At 40.0% G+C, this 17811-nt stretch overlaps 2 protein-coding genes across 2 annotated transcripts; one reads left to right on the forward strand and one right to left on the reverse strand.

The window, feature by feature from the left end:
• Positions 1 to 4389: 4389 nt before the first annotated feature.
• pop7 (POP7 homolog, ribonuclease P/MRP subunit) lies at positions 4390 to 6662 on the forward strand. Its single transcript, XM_050067157.1, has 2 exons — positions 4390 to 4530; positions 5489 to 6662. Exon 2 carries the CDS (start codon positions 5523 to 5525, stop codon positions 5994 to 5996), a length of 474 nt encoding a protein of 157 aa, XP_049923114.1. The 5' UTR covers positions 4390 to 4530; positions 5489 to 5522; the 3' UTR covers positions 5997 to 6662.
• A 172-nt stretch (positions 6663 to 6834) lies between these two features.
• Positions 6835 to 17711, reverse strand: epoa (erythropoietin a). The gene is made up of 5 exons (XM_050067156.1): positions 17501 to 17711; positions 11767 to 11897; positions 11534 to 11620; positions 9677 to 9841; positions 6835 to 8309 (listed from the first exon to the last, which is right to left on the reverse strand). Exons 1-5 carry the CDS (start codon positions 17520 to 17522, stop codon positions 8157 to 8159), a joined length of 558 nt encoding a protein of 185 aa, XP_049923113.1. The 5' UTR covers positions 17523 to 17711; the 3' UTR covers positions 6835 to 8156.
• Between the last annotated feature and the right edge of the window lie 100 nt (positions 17712 to 17811).

Here is a 17811-nt window from a genome sequence, read left to right on the forward strand (position 1 = left end):
TGAAATCTCCCCTTTAGCATTTTCACAAATAAAATAAATGTTTCACAAATACAATAGTGGGTGTCAGGCAAAGTTAATGTCTTACCTAAAATGTCTAAAATGTTTTCACATCAAGAAGTGTCACAAAAAACAGACAATCAGTGGACAAACAGTCGCACTGCACATTAAGTGAATTTCCCCTTAACTTTCCCCTTAAGTGCAGGGCGTCAGTGGCTTAGTGGAAGAGCAGGCGCCTCATGTACAAGGCTGGTGCCGCAGCGGCCCAGGTTCGAATTCAGCCTGTGTCCCTTTGCTGCATGTCATCCCCCCTCTCTCTCCCCCCTTCACGCTTACCTGTCCTGTCCATTAAAGGCAAAATGGCCAAAAAAAAATATCTTTAAAAAAAAAAAAAAACCTTTCCCCTTAAGTGCCAAATCGGAAGCTAACTTCAGCGTCGTCAGTTTATGAATTAGTTGGAAAACGACTGAATACCTCCATCTACAGGCGTAATGACACTTTTAAGGTGGGCTGGAAAATTCCAATAAGAGGCTGTGAATAAGGTGCCAACTTCAGCCTCCTTACAGTTTTCCCATTTGATTTTATGTATCTTTTAGAGATGTAGAAACCAGCTGTTTACCTCCATTGTGGGTAGACACTGTCATCCCCCACTCGCTCCGGGTTATTCAAACAGCATCTTACTGGAAGTCATGAGAAACAAGGTGTTATTCCCTTATAGACTAAGGTACTAAATTTCCCACCAAGTTTAAAATACTACGCAGCCTATTTGACGGCATTATTTTCCAAATCACAACAGGAATTTATAGCAGTCTTGTTTTAGACACCAACCTCCACCCCTTTCACATGAGTGGTTCATGGATATTCAAAACGTCTACTATGATGGAAATTTTGTACTTCATGAAGAGAGATGGGAACTGAAGTCACACGCAGGAATGTTCAATGTAATTTGTTTAGTGTGACCTGTGACCCTTTGTGTTGTTTCATGACACTAAGGTATTGAATAATTACTCAAGGTATTGAATATATACTCAAGGTTATCACTTCCTTCTTGTGAATGATTCCTTTAAGTGCAGAAGGGCAGAGTGATAACACACCCACAGAGACAGATAAATACCAAGCTTTTCTCCTCAGACACTGAGTCTTCACTTTGTAACCGACCTGCATGTTGCTCTGTGAATGCTCCTCTTGTACAAGATTAAACCCTTGTTTGAATCTTGAGCTGACTCCCATCTCCTTCCTCCAGTTCTAAATTATTGCAGAATTATTTTAACATCTACATCATTTAAAACGAATATACATCATGACAACAGAATGGAATATGTCATGTGTAGACTTAATTTTATGGTTGCTTAAGAAAATTACCCTACAAACCAGTGCCCCGCCTCTTTGTCACCCATGAAAATAAGAAATTTGTATAGTGATACCTTTAGTAAATTTGTAATATATTCTAATTCCAACAAAGACATAGGAGGTAGAACAAAGTGTATATTTTGTCTTATACACACCTGCCTCTATCAGCTGAATTAGTAAAACGCCATAGTTATCGGTCCCCACCACACACACACACACACACGCACACGCACACACACACGCACACGCACGCACTCATCGCTTGTCTGAAGCCCATTAAATGCACATAAAGAATTAACATCGCCACAATAACGATACTAATGCTTTGTTTAGTATTTACAACAACATTAATGAATATATCATCGGGCTTGGTTGAATGATATTTCTTTTAAAAATCAGCTAAAAGCTCAAATCAATTAAAAAGGAAAATCACATAGCAACCCACCTTTGAGAAAGACACGAGCCCATGGCAAAATTGCATTCTCTTATCCCGGACTTTCCTTAACAATGCAGTGTTCGTAGGTAAACGTATCACCTCTCACAGCTTGTGCCAATGTAGCCCTGCAGTGCAGACTTCTCTTTTAATATTGCTCGGATAGTCACTTTCACTTTTGGTATCCAAAGATAGTTTAACGGTCAGGTGGTTTCTCGGAAACCAGGACTGAGTTTAGAGTAAATTGCATCAAAAACTTGTTGGAATCCACATCAGAGAGCTTAGTACACAAAGTAGTTAACACGGTTTGTTAGAAAGTCATTGTTGTGGCCACGAGGATCACACATGTTTGTTGCACAGATTTATTTGTTCCTTTAGTGCTCAGTAGTTATGTTCACTATTTTCAGTACTATGCAGTGTAGCCTCTCCAAAATCAATTCATAAATGAATTGTCTTGTGTAGATTATACTACAACTCTTAGTTTGGAGAAATATGCTTCCCAATAATTTGAGGGATTTTTAATTCTATTGAATTTTCAGATCATTATCAATACATCATCTCCTGACTGCCTGGCCACTTCCTTTAAACCAATCAAATGAAGGATGCATAAGGTTACTAACTCGCTAGCCAATTAGAAGACAGTTCAGGCATTGACAGAAAAAAAAATCATCAAAGATACTTTTCCTGTGCACTTGTGCAGCAACCAGCTGACCTCTGCTAACACACATAAAAATCCAACACAGCCTGTGGAGTCTTTTGTTGCCTCTGAGCAGGAACAGACAGATTACAGACTCCTCATCATGTGGTACAACCACTGCATTATGATACACGTCACATCAGCTGGACTAATCCACTATAGAACCATGGTTTGGTGAAGGAGTGACTTGACTAAGTCTGAGTGTGTTTGGCTCATTAAATGCACTTCTCATGCTATTTAAGCATAAATGTTTTTGAAATGTGGATTGTTTATTTTTCCCTTTTAATTCTGTCACTATCATTACCTAATGATGTTAGGAAGGCCGCTCTCAATTTTAGTGATATTATTGTGTACTGAGAGGAAATTAAAGGTTGTACAGTGCAGTGTGAAGAAGACCAGCCTCTTCTATATTGTTTATATATTGAAATATTTTAATATTAAGGCTATTATAGCCTATTGCACATTACGTTTTTTCTGTGACGTGTTGTTTGAGCTGTTCTTTTTCTGACAGCTTTGTGATATCATGCTATTAAAGAGCATAAAGAAAGATCCTGGGTATGTTCTCCTTCTTTGGATAGAGCTTTCAATTTTGTGAATAATTTTGTTGTATTCTACGGCACTGGCTGCAGTGTATTTATGACCAATCCCACACTTCTGCAGAGCCGGAGAGAAAGAGTATAGAAGCACAGGAGACGAAACGCTGGTGCTTTTTTGACAACCGCCACTAGATGGCGCTTCTGTAGCGCTGACGCCATTTTGGACTGAAAACGCCAAGGTAACCAAATGTAAGAGCATGGACATGCAGTAGGTGGACAACTAAGTGTTAATGTTTCAGTGTTAACTGTGATATGACAGAAGCTGATTTCTCTCTGCTTGAGTTATTGTTCATATGCATCAAACACTGTAGGCAAGGCTATTTGTCGACATGATCCTATGGAATTAAACAATATGACCAGCATTAAAAAATATCAGAACATAAGCACATGCTAATGAACAATTTATTAATGTTTGTCAGCTGTTTTCTCAGACATGATGATTATACACCATCTTCTTTTTTGTTTACAATTTAAAATGTGTCATTGTGAAGGAAATAAAATCCCAAACGTTCCGAGTGTTCAAATACCTTAGAGCTGAAATAATGTCTGATTGAAAGAGAATTTATTTGCAAGGATTTTGATAATTAACTGTTTGAGCAATTCTTTAAAGCAAATATTTATGTCCTCCAGCTTGTTAAAATGTATTGAATTTGCTTCTTTTCTTTGTCTTATATGACAGTAAAATAAATATGATTAATATTATAAAAATGATAATGGATAATCACATACTAATTTATTTTTCTTCTTTATTGAGTTTATTTGAACATACATCTCAAGCACAAAGAAATGTGCAACACGAGACAATATAAGGTCATAAATATAAATATTTACATTTATATAAACAAAAGAAATACAGTCAGGAGTAAAGTACACTGAATATAAAAACATCGAAAGACATACGGATGTTAAGTTTTGACAGCTTTTCTATTCTCACTGTTTGAAATATTGGAGATATTGTTTTTAATTTCATTAACCAGAGCAGGGAAGAAGGGTTTACTGTCTGAGTAGCTGTAAGTTGTGTTTTTTTTATGTCATGTCTTAATTTGTAAACTTGAACCCATGATTTTAAAGTTTTTGTTGTGTAATTAATGAAATTCTGAATGAAAGTTTTACAAATGTCTGCTTTGATTCTTTCATAAATTTAATAAATACATTATATAATTATATATAGGTAATAGTATGCATATTTATAATATTTTTCCATTGTTCAGCATAGGCCATTTAGGTAGAGGCATCAAATATATGACAATACAATAGAAAATAAAGAATTTTGTTTTACTTTTTGTAGTTCTTTGATAATACAGTAGTCGCCCTCAGTCCCCGGAGAGCCACGTGACCCCCGCTCATACTACTTCCGGGGCACAGCTTAAGGTATGCTGCTGCTGCAGGGATGCATGTAACCCAGACGTTAGCGATGACATAAGGCACATTTTCATACATTAACGTTTCTTCTGAAGGTAAGTGTGCTCGTCGTGTGGGTGAATTACTCAAAGTATTGTCGCTTCACCGTAAATTACACAGTTAGCTTACGTTAGCTTAGCTGAGCCACCGCTTTTGGGCTCAGTAGTTTTAGCTAGCTAATGTTTGACTAGCTCCGTTTGTGACCTCAGTCACATAGCATATTTTTATTGAATTCAAACGTTAGTTTTGCTCCCGGTAAATAATTTACCGCTCCTGGAAGATATGAGACATCTGTAACGTTATACACAACTGACAAAGCAACCTGAAGCTGGATGACAGCGCTTAAAGCAGCGTGAGCTAATGTAACTGATGTGGCTAATGTTACTCTGCAGCTCTGTTTTGTTGCTGACAGAATCATGTTGAGACGTACAGTTATGTCTGTTATGTTTCTGAAGTAATAACAATGCTCTTCTTGTCGCGGTAAGATGCCACTTGCTGCTGGTGTGTGTTAAACACTACTGTAAGGGAAATACATCCATTCCATTAGTGTTGTCAAACTGGTTTTCTATAGGACCATTTTTATAGGTATTGTCCCTATTAGTGTAGGGCTGTAACTGGTTATTTTCATTAATAATTTATTTTTTCAATTTTGGTTTGGTCGATGAAATAACAGAAAATAGGGAAAAATCCCCAATAAAATTTCTCAGATGATGATGTCATCAGATGTCTTGTTTTCTCTTACAATCAGTGCAAAACTCAAAGACAATAAAGTTCACACTTATGTTTAAAATAAAATGAAAAAAGTGGCAAATCATCAAATTGGACGAACTGAGGGAATGTTTGGCATTTCAACTAAAATAGTGGTCATTATTCTGTAGGTTGACTCTGTTGATCGACTGATGGATTTACAGTTGCAGTTTTACATATCTTATGTTTGTTCACGTATCTTTATGCTTGCTGTAAGGTTTCATGACCATATTTAATTAACTTCTTTCTGCTAACTTAATTTTCCAGCTTCCTTATTTGGCCCCAGCTGCTGCCTCAGCACATGTATCCTCAGAGAAACATGACAGAGCCACGCAACCCAGGCATGTCCTCTATCCCTCAGACAGCCCCAGTGCACACTGACTCCACCTCTCCAGCTGTAGAGATGGACCCGGTTGAGTACACCCTTAGGAAGCGCCTCCCTCGGAAACTCCCAAAGAGACGTAACGACGTCTATGTCAACATGAAGACTGATTTCCGTGCTCAGCTGGCACGCTGTCAGAAGCTGCTGGAGGGTGGGGGTCACAAGGAGATCTGTGTCCACGGCTTGGGCCTGGCCATCAACAGAGCTATCAACATTGCCCTTCAGCTGCAGGCCAGCAGCCAGGGGGCACTGCAGCTGGCAGCCAATACCTCCACAGTTGAGCTCGTGGATGACCTCGAGCCTGAAGATCCTGATGAGGCTGGGGAGCCCATGACGCGTACACGAAACAACTCCGCTATTCATATCAAGGTTTTCTACCCTGACCCTCAGTGACCTGTATAGAGGTATGTCAGGCAGAGGTTCGCCATGAGTCTTCAGGTCCTGTTTGTTCCCTCATAAGCCAGTAGGTAGAAAAAACATTGTCTGGTCTGGACTGTGTGTGAGGACACTTATTATGTCAGCAGAAGAGGAGTATATAAATACACTGTATGGAACAGTTGGGCCAGAATTACTTGACTAAATATATTAAGCCTTTTGTCATGTGTTTTGTCAGTTGCAAAATGTTGCTGTTGTTCATTTTTCACTTTGCATGTCTTGAAGTAACAGTGGTGTTTGCCAGGTGAATCCTCAGTTGAATACGTGTAAACATGGCTGTGCCAAATATTAATCTATCTCGTAATTTAAAGGTCCAAATAAGGGGCTGTCTAAGTGTTTACAGTTTCATGTTAGTCTGTGGTTTTGTTTTGTTTTTTTTCCAAAGACAGAAGTAACTATAAAAAATGAGGAATCCTGAGTTTTCATTTCAAGCAGGTGTTGGTGTAGTAAATGTCCACTAGGGGTCAGTAGTCTAAATCTTTTTGAATTTGGTTTCAGATCATTGAACAGCTGGTGGTGTTCATGCTCAATAACACGAATATGTAATGGACAGTTTTCAGGACAGTGTGTTTGATTTCTTGACAAAAAATAAATAATATAAAAATTAAATTGAATGCCAGTTATTTAAGAGCAGTTTGTGATCGCAGTTTGTATTCAGCATCTGAAGCGCAGAAGCTTGATTGTGACCTCCACGGATCTGAACTAGACCTAGATAATGAATGAAATGGACAGACTTCCCGTTGTTGTGTTTCCATCTATCCTTTCTTTATCCAAGAATAATATTTTGTATTTAAATAGCAAATTATACAGTGACGGGACAAAACAACAGGAAAGAAAACATGTACAAACATCCTTAAAAACATCTTGCACTTGCACAACAAGATTTAAAAATACGGAAAAAACAAGGAAGAACATTTGACCAGTCTGAAAGAAGTGAGCATCCATTTTATAGAAAGCCTCAAGTTCCCAGGACTAACTAATTGCCTGCCTGCCATTTGATGACGAACAATAGCGGGAGGGAAGAGACAGTGTTAACGTCAGATTGTGGAAAACTACTTGCAATTACAGCCTCACAGGATGTTAAGTGTAAAAGCCAAACAGCATTTTTCCGGGCAGACTGGCTATCAGTGTGTGGAGACTGGCTGAGTGTTGGTTAGGCAGCAACGAAAACACAGATAATGACAAAACAGCTTCACAGTTCCCATGTAACCAACCACCTCCTCACTGACCTCTTACTCCGTCATTCACTGTATCTGAACCTCTGAATTGACGTCTCAGTCCTTTGTTCTGTTAGTTGGAAGGAATATGTAATACGTAAGTAACAGCTAGTCTGGTACATAGCAGCATGCTTTTTGCAAATGCTGTCAACAAACAGCTTTGTAATTGTGCTCAGTGCGAACTTGGCAGCGAGAGCCCAACAAAAAACTTAAAGATCCAATACTAAAAAATACAAAGAGTGGAGCTTAGAAGTAGAAAATCTGTATAAATAGTAATCACACAACTTAAAAATATATAAAAAATATTAACTGAAAACAAACCAAGAGAAAAGACTATTGTTCCTGTGAGGCATAGTTGAAAAATGTTAAAGGCTCGTGGGGTGAGGCCTCATTCATTTGCCTTTTTGCAGTGGTATTGGAAATGGATGCCCTGTCGCAACCTCGCAGTCCTCCAATTTCCTGGTGCAATCAATATTTTCTGGGTGTTTCACTCCATAGGGGTTAAACTCACTGGAAACATACACACCACTTACAGATTTAAACTTGCAGTCTTAACTCACACACACACAAAAGTCCATCCACACACAAAGTGCAAGAGAGTGCCAGTAGAACAGCGATTGGAGCAGTGCTTCCCACAGGCCTCATTTTGGTCAGTTTGTGCTTCACTATGTCCATGTTTCACATCTTGATTCCAAGGTGCAATCATCTCCTGTCCATCCAAAGCCTCACTGGGACAGTCCTCTCCTTTCAGCTTCCTCTGCTTATATGAGGATGGCTGTATCTTCCACTCTTTCCACACTCCACGCTTCCAGCAGCCAGCGTGCAGGTCAACAGTATCAAGTCCCTCATCTTGCCTTCGGGAACACAACTTAGCTTCGCCTGGAGTATAGAGATCAGCTGATCAGCTGACATCTTGCTGACAGGCCTGTGCATCCAAAAGAAGGAGGCGCACTTTGCCGCGCAGGAAGTTGACGTGGACTTGAAGCAAATCTGTTGCAGAGGACACCCTCCATGTTCCCTCAAGAGCCACTGTACTTGCTGGCGGGGTATATTCCTGAAAGACAACACAAAGAAACATGTTGCACTTGTCTTAATTTGTAAAATTGATCTTTCTCAATGTTTCTTACTCTTTTAATGAAAAATCAAAAGCCTGTGCCACAACATGCTACTACATCAACAGCTGCTACATTTCCCCGCTGTAGGAGTACGAAAAGCTACAGAAATCTGCATCTGATTGACAAGTTTTATGACATTTCCTTTGGCCTGTAAAGTCAGAACTTCAGACATCCACACATTCCCACGCTAGAAATTAGGGCTGTAACCACACGATGATCTGGACAGATTCATCAATTCAAGATAAACAATCTAATATCATCGATGCAGAGTGAAAACCAAAACATATCATCATCTCTAAGATATGCCTTTAATTTGAAACTTCCATGGCATATCTGTGTCATTATTTCTGTCCAAGCACACCTCCTACCCAAAACATTCAAACAGCGCTAGCGGCCTAGCACCAAGCAGACAATGGTAATCACCCAATAAAAATGCAATACGGATATGAACTGGTATTGTCTCATATTGATTGCAGGCCGCTTACTTTGTGATATCAGGAAATATCATGTCATCGTCCAAAGAATCAAGCATATCATGATGATACATGTAATTTACACTCCTAATAGAGATCTTACCTTATCTTGGAAAGAACTCAAAATATTCTTATGTTCATCATGTCTCAGAAATTCATGTATAATCTTTCCAGGCATAGTAAGTGTTCTTTTTTTTAATTTAATGTTTGTCTTGGTTTGCATGTGTAAGAACTCTGTTAACTGTTCTGATGATGAAACTTTTGTTTCAGTGACCCTTGAGCCTGGACACAGGCTGCTCATTCAGTGTTAGTTTGTCCACAAGGCCTCAGCTTGGACCTTATTCATTTTAAAAACTGTGACGCTGCAACTTAAGTAATCTAAGAACAAGCTTGTACAGCAGCTTCAGTCCCCACAGCCTTGTCACAAAAGACTTCCGGATGCACTTCTAGAGAATGTCCCATGACATGCCTCAGTTTCTCTGCTACCGGAGTAAACGCTGTTTTTTTCATTATAAGAAATTCAATCTGAGCTCATGTATGACCACTATATCTTAAATAAAGTCCTCTTAAATATACTGAACAGGCAAGTTTCATTTAAGTGTTTGCTACATGACTACATAAAAAGGTAGGATATTAACTTGTTTATATGTGCATCCACAGAAGTGAGCAGAAAGAATCCAGCAAAACTCTGGAAAATATGGATCTGTGTTGGGCATTGATTAACTGCTCTGCCTTTATTCTGAAGCGACAGAGATTATCAAAATATTTTTCTTCTGCACCTCCTGAACAGAAATCCAAGCATTTGTAAATAATCTGAAGATGCTGTAACTCACCTGGATGTTGAGGCTCCGCAGTACAGCATTGATGCTGAGCAGGTTTCTGATGGAGTTATCTATGTGGCTGTGCAGTGCTGTGTTGGTGACCGAGGTCCGTAGCAAGTTGAGGGCCTGTTGTAAGAGCCATAAACCAGACTGCACCTCCTGGGCTTGCTCCAATCCCTTGCCAAAAAAATAAAGAGGGCAAGAGTTTAAGTGTCTCATTATGGAAGTGATACAGAACAAAGGAAGCACGTAATCAGCTCTCCCACTAGAAATTGTTTAGAGTTCCAGGTTGCAAAAAAAATGACTGATGTACAGAGGGAAACATCTAAAACTAAGCACAAAAAGTAAGGACATTTGTGTTTGGTAGATTTTTTTTTTTGTTGTAACAATGCTTCTTGGCAATGAATCTTATACCGTTGGAAAGCCTGTTTATTTCACTTTTAAAGGGTGCCACATTTGTAAGGAACATGCATTTGTGGGATGAGCAGCAGAGCTGAGTGTGTGGGTTGCGACCATGAAAAATTTGCCAAATCTTCTCTGCCAATGCCAAACAGTTGTTTTTTTTTTTTGCTGTTGACTCTTGTTTGGGGTTGTTTGGTTGATTGGATGATTGAAGTCTGAAGAAACAAGACATATTGGCAATTTAACAATTTATTCATTGAACAAACAGGAGCCTCAGTGGAAGCAGTGGAAGAAGCATACACAGCCACAACAGCCTGGCACCTCCTCCTCATGCTGGTCACCAGCCTGGTCACACACTGCGGTCACACACTGCTGTGGGATGGCATCCCATTCTTCAACCAGCATTTGTCGCAAGTCAGCCAACGTAGCTGTGTTGGTCACTCTGGCACAAACAGCACACCCAAGCTGATCCCACAAGTGTTCAATGGGGTTGAGGTCAGGACTGCTGGCAGGCCATTCCATCCTCTTCACTCCCAAATTCTGGAGGTAGTCTCTGATAAACCCCGCTCTGTGGGGGTGAGCGTTGTCATCTTGGAGGATAGAGTTCGGTCTCAGACTGTGGAGATATGGGATTGCCACTGGTTGCAGAATTTCATCTCGATATCTCTCTGCATTGAGATTGCCTCCAATGACGACAAGCCTCATTTTTCTAATAGGGGAGATGCCGCCCCACACCATCACACTGCCTCCACCAAAACATGTTACTCTATCGGTGCAGCAATCAGCAAAGCTTTCTCTGCGTCTTCTCCACACTTTGACTCTATGATCCAACTGCCATAGGCAGAATCTGGACTCATCGCTGAACATAACATTCCTCAACATGTTCAGGTACCAGTGCATGTGTTGCCAACACCAGCGCAAACGGGCCTGATGGTGAAGGGCAGTCATGGCAGGTCTCCTGGCAGCCCTATGAGACTGGAAACTGTCTTCTTGGGGTGTAGTCTTCTTGGGACGCCCACTTCGCGGCCCCCATCCTCCGTTATATGAAACTTGGCCTTCAGTTTGCAAATGGTACTAGGGCTCACTCCAAATAATGTTGCAACAATAATGAAGCTCAAAACAAGAGTCAATATCAACAGCAAAAAAGCTGTTTGGCATTGGCAGAGAAGGTTTGGCAAATTTTTCATGGGCACAACCCACATACAAAGCTCTTCTGCTCATCCCACAAATGCATGTTCCTTTCTAATGTGGCACCATTTAAAAGGGAAAAAAACAGGCTTTCCAACGGTATAAGATTTATTGCCAAGAAGCATTGTTGCGACAAAGAAATAATCTACCAAACACAAATTTCCTTACTTTTTGTGCTTAGAAATATAAAAAAAACTATGATTCTAAGAGGATGTTTGTGGTTACAGAATTAACTTCCAAAAGGCATCAAAGTTCTATGAACTTGTAGTGGATACTTACATTTTTCTTCTCCCAGACATCAAAGTCGACTCTGGTTTGGGGAACAGTGACAGACTCGGACAAACTACATCCTTCTCTACATGACTTCTAAGAAAACAGGAAAGGTATCATGTTAGTGTTAAGGGTACTTTTATCCATAAAAAGTCCAGTGCAGGTGTTTCCAGACCACAACAACTCTACGGCAAGCTTCACCTGCTCTTAAATCTGAGTGCATGCATACATTTTCCTCTCACCATAGCGACTTCTGCGTCTCGTGCTTCCTTAATGAAATGGTTCAGGACCCTCAGGTCACAGATTGGCCTAAGCGGGGACAGTAGACCTGGGCGGGTCCACTCCAACAGTATCAACAGCAAGGCAAGCAGTCCTGCAAAGATACATAAAGATACAAATGCCATCACTCAAAGGCTGTTGAGCATCAAAACAGAATTAATACAAACTGAATTGTGTTTGCAAGTAGCAAATAAGCAGCAGCTGTGTGTGTTTATGTGGACTAAATGTTGTCATGATAACAGACTGACAATTTGATATGAGGGAGCAAAACAGTTCATATCCTTTGCAGAACAGCCACTGCTATGGAAAGTAGCTTCATGTGTCTCACTTATCTGCATGCCAGTCTGTCAAGCTTTAACTATTCTTTAGAGTTTCTTCTTCCTCTGGCATTTTAATTCAACAAGTATTTTAAAGAGTACAGTATCAATACAGAGACTGTGATAACCACACTTGATGGATTTTATTGGGCAGGACCCCTCCGACCAAAATGTCAGCCTTCATTATCCTTTGAGGATTGTGTATCATTTCCAGCCTGGTTGGAACATTATCTTTAATAATATATAATACGGTTTGTTATTACTGCTCAATTCAGACAGAGTGCCTGCTATGTTAAGGTACAGAAATCCAAGAACTGTCAAAGACCACACAAACTTTTTCACACAATTACAGTTTCTTAAGTTGTTGATGGTTTTGTACTCAGACACAAAGATTATGGTCCACACAATAAAGCCAATGAGAAATGTTAATCAATAAGCAAACAGAGGCAATACTTTCAGATTCATTACACAGGCCAGCTACTGAACCATGTGAGATCATTATATACACACGTGAATATATATCTGGTGACATTTTCCTGCATCTCCTGAAAGGTCTGCCTCCAGGGGTAATAGCATATGATTTTTTTTTTAATCTTTGAATTCACTTGTATACAAATACATAATCCCCAGCACTAATGTCTTATGATCTATTCAGATCCAAAGGTTATCAGATAACCCCCCAAAAAATTATGAGAACAAGTTCAATGAGTTGTTCCAATTGATACCAGTATCGGAAATGCCTCCAATACTGACAAAAATGCTGGGTCAGGTATCTGCAAGTATGCAGGTCTATGTACCAATCCAACTTAATTTATTAAGAAACTTAAACATAGTTTCACACCTGGATAAAAGGGCTTTTCGGAAATCACTTTTTTTTGCTGCTCTTAAACAGCAGCCTTTACAGCAAGTTTACAAGCAAGCAGAACTGATTTCTGGTAAATAGCAGAACGTTGGCCTTCAGCAAAATATCAGCAATTTGGCAATATTTTACACTGGATAAAAGAAAGTTCCATGGCATTCATTATCTGTGTGCCTAGCATTCTGAAAACTAAACTGACGGCCACAAAGTGTTTTCAAGTAGCTGTTACCTCAGTTTGTCATGTAATTGAGAAATGGCAGTTAACAGGAACTGTGAAGGTCACACTGAGGTCTAGAAGACCAAGAAAACCTTCCGAGAGAGCTGCTTGTAGGATTGCTAGAAAGACAAATCAAAACCCCTGTTTGACTGCAAAAGACCTGCAGGAAGATTGCACAGACTCTGGAGTGGTGGAGCACTGTTCTATTGTGCAACGACACCAGTACAAATACGATCTTCATGGAAGAGCCATCAAAAGAAAACCTTTCCTGTACCCTCACCACAAAATTTAGTGTCAGAAGTTTGCAAAAGAACATCTGAACAAGCCTGATGCTTTTTGTGAAAAAAGTCCTGGATGCAATAAGCAAAGGTATGTTTGGAGAAAAAAGAGTGCAGAATTTCTTTAAAAGAATATCACTCCAACTGATAAACAGGGAGTGGATCAATCATGTTTTGGGCTTGTGTTGCAGCCAGTGGCACGGGAACATTTCACAGGTAGAGGGAAAAATGGATTCAGGTAATTCTGGGAGCAAACATCACACCATCTGTGACAAAAAGGCTAAGGATGAAGAGAGGATGGCTTCTACAACAGGACAATGATACTAGACACACCCTGAAATCCACAATGGACTACCTCAGGAGGGGCATACTGAAGGTTTTGCCATGGCCCTCACAGTCCCCTGACCTAAACATCATTAAAAATCTGTGGATAGACCTCAAAAGAGCAGTGCATGCAAGATGGCCTAAGAATTTCACAGAGCTAAAAGCCTTTTGCAGGAAGAATGGGTGAAAATCCCCAAAACAACAAATGAAAGATTCTTACCTGGCTACAAAAGCATTTAGAAGCTGTGAAATTTGCCAAACGAAGTGTTAGCACTGACCATGCAGGGTGCCCAAACTTTTGCTTAATGTCTTTTTCTTTTTTTGTTATTTTGAAAGTGTGATAGATTGAAATTAAAAAGTAATCTTACCTAAAATATCAACAAAACAAAAAGAAATGTCATCTTTAACATCATGCCTTTTGGAAATCACATCTTCAACTTACTAAATGATTCACTGTAAACAAAATTTTGACCAGGGATGCCCAAACTTTTGCATGTCCCTGTATTTGCTCATGTTTTGCAAACAGTTTAACCTGAGCTATTTATTTTTTTTTTAAAGTTATGGTACTGGATCAGTACTCCGTGTCAGCCGATATGCAAGTTCAGGTGTCAGAGTCAGAATATCAGGAAGGAATCCACTGGAACATCTCGATAAATCAGCTGCTTGGGGATCGGTCTTTCACATTGCAGTTGATATTACATAAAAGACATTTCTGTATATAGGTGTGTTTTGGGGCCGTGTCATGTGAAACCAGCATGATAGCATGATTCAGCATGATTAAGCAGTATCTCATTCATTTGGTTTCATGCTTGCATCTGACACCTACAGTAATTACCATGTGATATCCTGGATTGTGAACAGAAACCTGCAGATATGATGACAGTGCAGAAATGACTGTATCCTTGTTTAACTCTTATTTAGAACAGGGTAGCCCTAAAATTGGATCAGTATTCAGCCTTCTTGGGGAATTTAGATGTTACTTCTGAGAAACTTCTAACATCCATGGAGAGTGCAGCACACTCTGAACACTGGGTAAATACTTAGAAATCAGAGTGGTTGTACTGTTGTGGGTCATGTGGGCATCTAGGCTCCTTGCTCTGTGCCACATACTGAATGCACTCTTTCACAGCAGTCTGCGTGTGTGACGCAGAAGGATAACTGAAAATACAGATGATCTTTTCCAAGTAGAAAGGTCAGATACAGGCTAGATTAAGTTCCCAGACACCCAGATAACTAGCATAAAGTAAGATGAATGGAAAGACAGATTACACTAATATGGTAGATTTGCTACCACCTTAGGGTAATAAGAAATAACAAGCACAATACCATTACTAGAAGTACACTAGTTGCAGCTCTTTAAGAGGTCAATGGCATCAGCTTAACCTCCATGCCCCCTTTTCTTTAACGTCATGGAGCAGACTGTCGATGGCACATAGGATCAGTATGTGTTTATAACTTCACATCTGACACACACCAACCAGGTCTCACCGAAAACCATCTTTAAACTGTATGTACATGGTAATAGTTATGCACAGTGTCCCATACATTCACAAGTGTCTATTTTGAGCATGAGTAACAATATTGCAGCCTCTGTTTCCCCCTGAGTACACGTTTATAATTCCTGCAGGCCTGCAATCTAGTAAATAGGAATGCACAGGCAGATACATGCACATAAATAGGGGCTGTCAGGTGTTTAACAGTCACTGGTACTTAAGGACATGTATTTTCAAGAAGTCAGTCATAATGAAAACTAACTGTGAGCATCATAGGAAATGAATACTGAATGGGACTAATTACAAAGCATTTCACACAAGAAATAAATCCTACTACACTGAGCCTGTTTTTATCCAGTTGTTTATTACATGGCTGCTCCACTTTACTTTGACACAGGTAAGTTTACTATTACACTTTCGTAAATTTGCCCACTTTAAAGTAAATCACAAACTTTAAATCTTGGTGCATATGGTCTTTTCCAGACCTCCTACGATACGTTTATACAAGCCCTGGAGGTCTTTCCACATCTTTCCACAAGAGCAAAACTTCAGATCAACAATGTGGTCCTAAGTGTACTTATGTACCGGGCACACTTAAATAATCCTTCACATATACCAATTTATATAGCAGTTTCAGATTCAAAATGATGTCTGCACAGACAACTAATGGCCTCCTTTCCATTCACTCTGACATTTTGTAATTTTCCAAAATGAGGCCACTTTAAATACCTTTAAATAAGTGTGTGTGACTCAGCTTGAGGATTATCGCTGACATTTTCACCTCCACCACTGCCTACGTGAGAATGCATCAATCTAAACACATACACACTCGCTCTCTCTCTCTCCCCCACTGCATTCTGGTGGAATTTAAAGTCCAGGACTGTGGCCAAACTAAAAGTTAACACCTTTGTCTGCCATCATCAGCTGCCAAAACCATGTTGCTATTTTAAATTGGCAGCAGTAGTCCTCAAGTGGAGGTGCTTTAGATAATGGCAAGCTTCACTGCAGGTATGTGACAGATGCTTTGGAAAGATGGCCGGATGCTCACGTGAGCTGATGCCTTTGACATGTGCTGTTTAAACAGATTCGGGTCAAACAGGTGCACAGACAGAGCTCAGCGATCTAAAACTAACTAGTTGATATGGTAGTAATGGTCAAATGTCACAGAGAGCTGATACGGAGATACTATTTAAAGTACACCTCAGGTATGGGATGGTTTCTTTTGAACGCTTTGCAACCTCCTTTCTATTTTGAAGGGGTCTTCCCCATGACAAAGCGCAGAGTTGTTAATAAGTAGCTATCAGATGACACAGGTGTGACATAATTTCCTGTCAAGCTTTGCTGGAATCCCTTATAGCCGTAAGCCTTTGATAACCCTTGCGCTTTTCTGCTGACATAAGTATGTGACAACTGTACTAAAAGGTGCAGAATCAGCTTTCACATTCAGTGCCCTTAATGTTCCAGTATGCTGTGTCATGCTAGAGAAGGATGACTGATGTGTTTTCCCAGTGAACAAGACAGAAAAAGAAACTGGTTTTCAATAGTCAGCAACTCCATGGGAGAATGTGTCATCATCAGTGGCTTACAGTCACAAGAAACAGTGGGAATCAATCCCCTAACTCTAACAGATTTAGTGCCTTGCTCAACTCTGTAGGTTCAGCACCAACATGATGCCTTGCATCAGCAGCTTCAGAGAGACTGTGCCCATTATTGGGTTTGTCCAGTGTTTATCACCTGACAGTAAATTGGCTTTATTTGGAAGTGAACTTTTATATCTTAAATTAGGCTACTTACTGCTATTGAGAGGATTATAGTCAAGCAGTATAGCCTGGTGTACAGCAGCTTTCTAGGAAATAACATTACACCATCTATTCCCATGAACTGTGGTAAATAAATACTACAAACCTGAAACATGCAGAAATAGTTTTTATAGCATGTATGTGTATTTTGGCACAAATAGGATCAAAACTTTTCGGAAAACAGGCATTTCAAAAAGAAAAAGACACCCAGAGAGGCTTTAAATGATGTCAAGATTCATCATTCACTCACAGACACATAGGGCATGTGTATACTGAATAGCTGCGCACTATGTCCATATATCAGTAACGTGTTAAACGTTCTAAAATAGTGGGCATATAGACTGATACTGCACACAGGCAACGCACACAAAGTTAGGCACAAGACGAGATAATATTACAGGTGCTCTTACCTCTACCTCTTTTCTGCAACATTCGCAAACAGGTGCCGCATCTTTTAAAAACATTGTGTGTTTAAACATATGAAGAAGCTTTACGGCTCAAGTTAAAGGCGCGGGTCAAATCCAACAAGTCCAACATACAACCAAGTGCGCGGCTCCCAGCGCTAGTCCGACCGGCGTGTGGGTCCGCGTCAAAAACATGTGTGCTGCTGGTGAGAGCTGTCACCTAACAGACCTTGCATCACTGCTGTGCTTTGGCAAAACCTTTTATTTACCTCCCCTAAGGATATAGCGATAACGTGATAGCCCGCAAGGACGAGGAC

The sequence above is a fragment of the Epinephelus moara genome, chromosome 17 (assembly GCF_006386435.1).
Source record: "Epinephelus moara isolate mb chromosome 17, YSFRI_EMoa_1.0, whole genome shotgun sequence".
Taxonomy (NCBI): Eukaryota; Metazoa; Chordata; class Actinopteri; order Perciformes; family Serranidae; genus Epinephelus; species Epinephelus moara.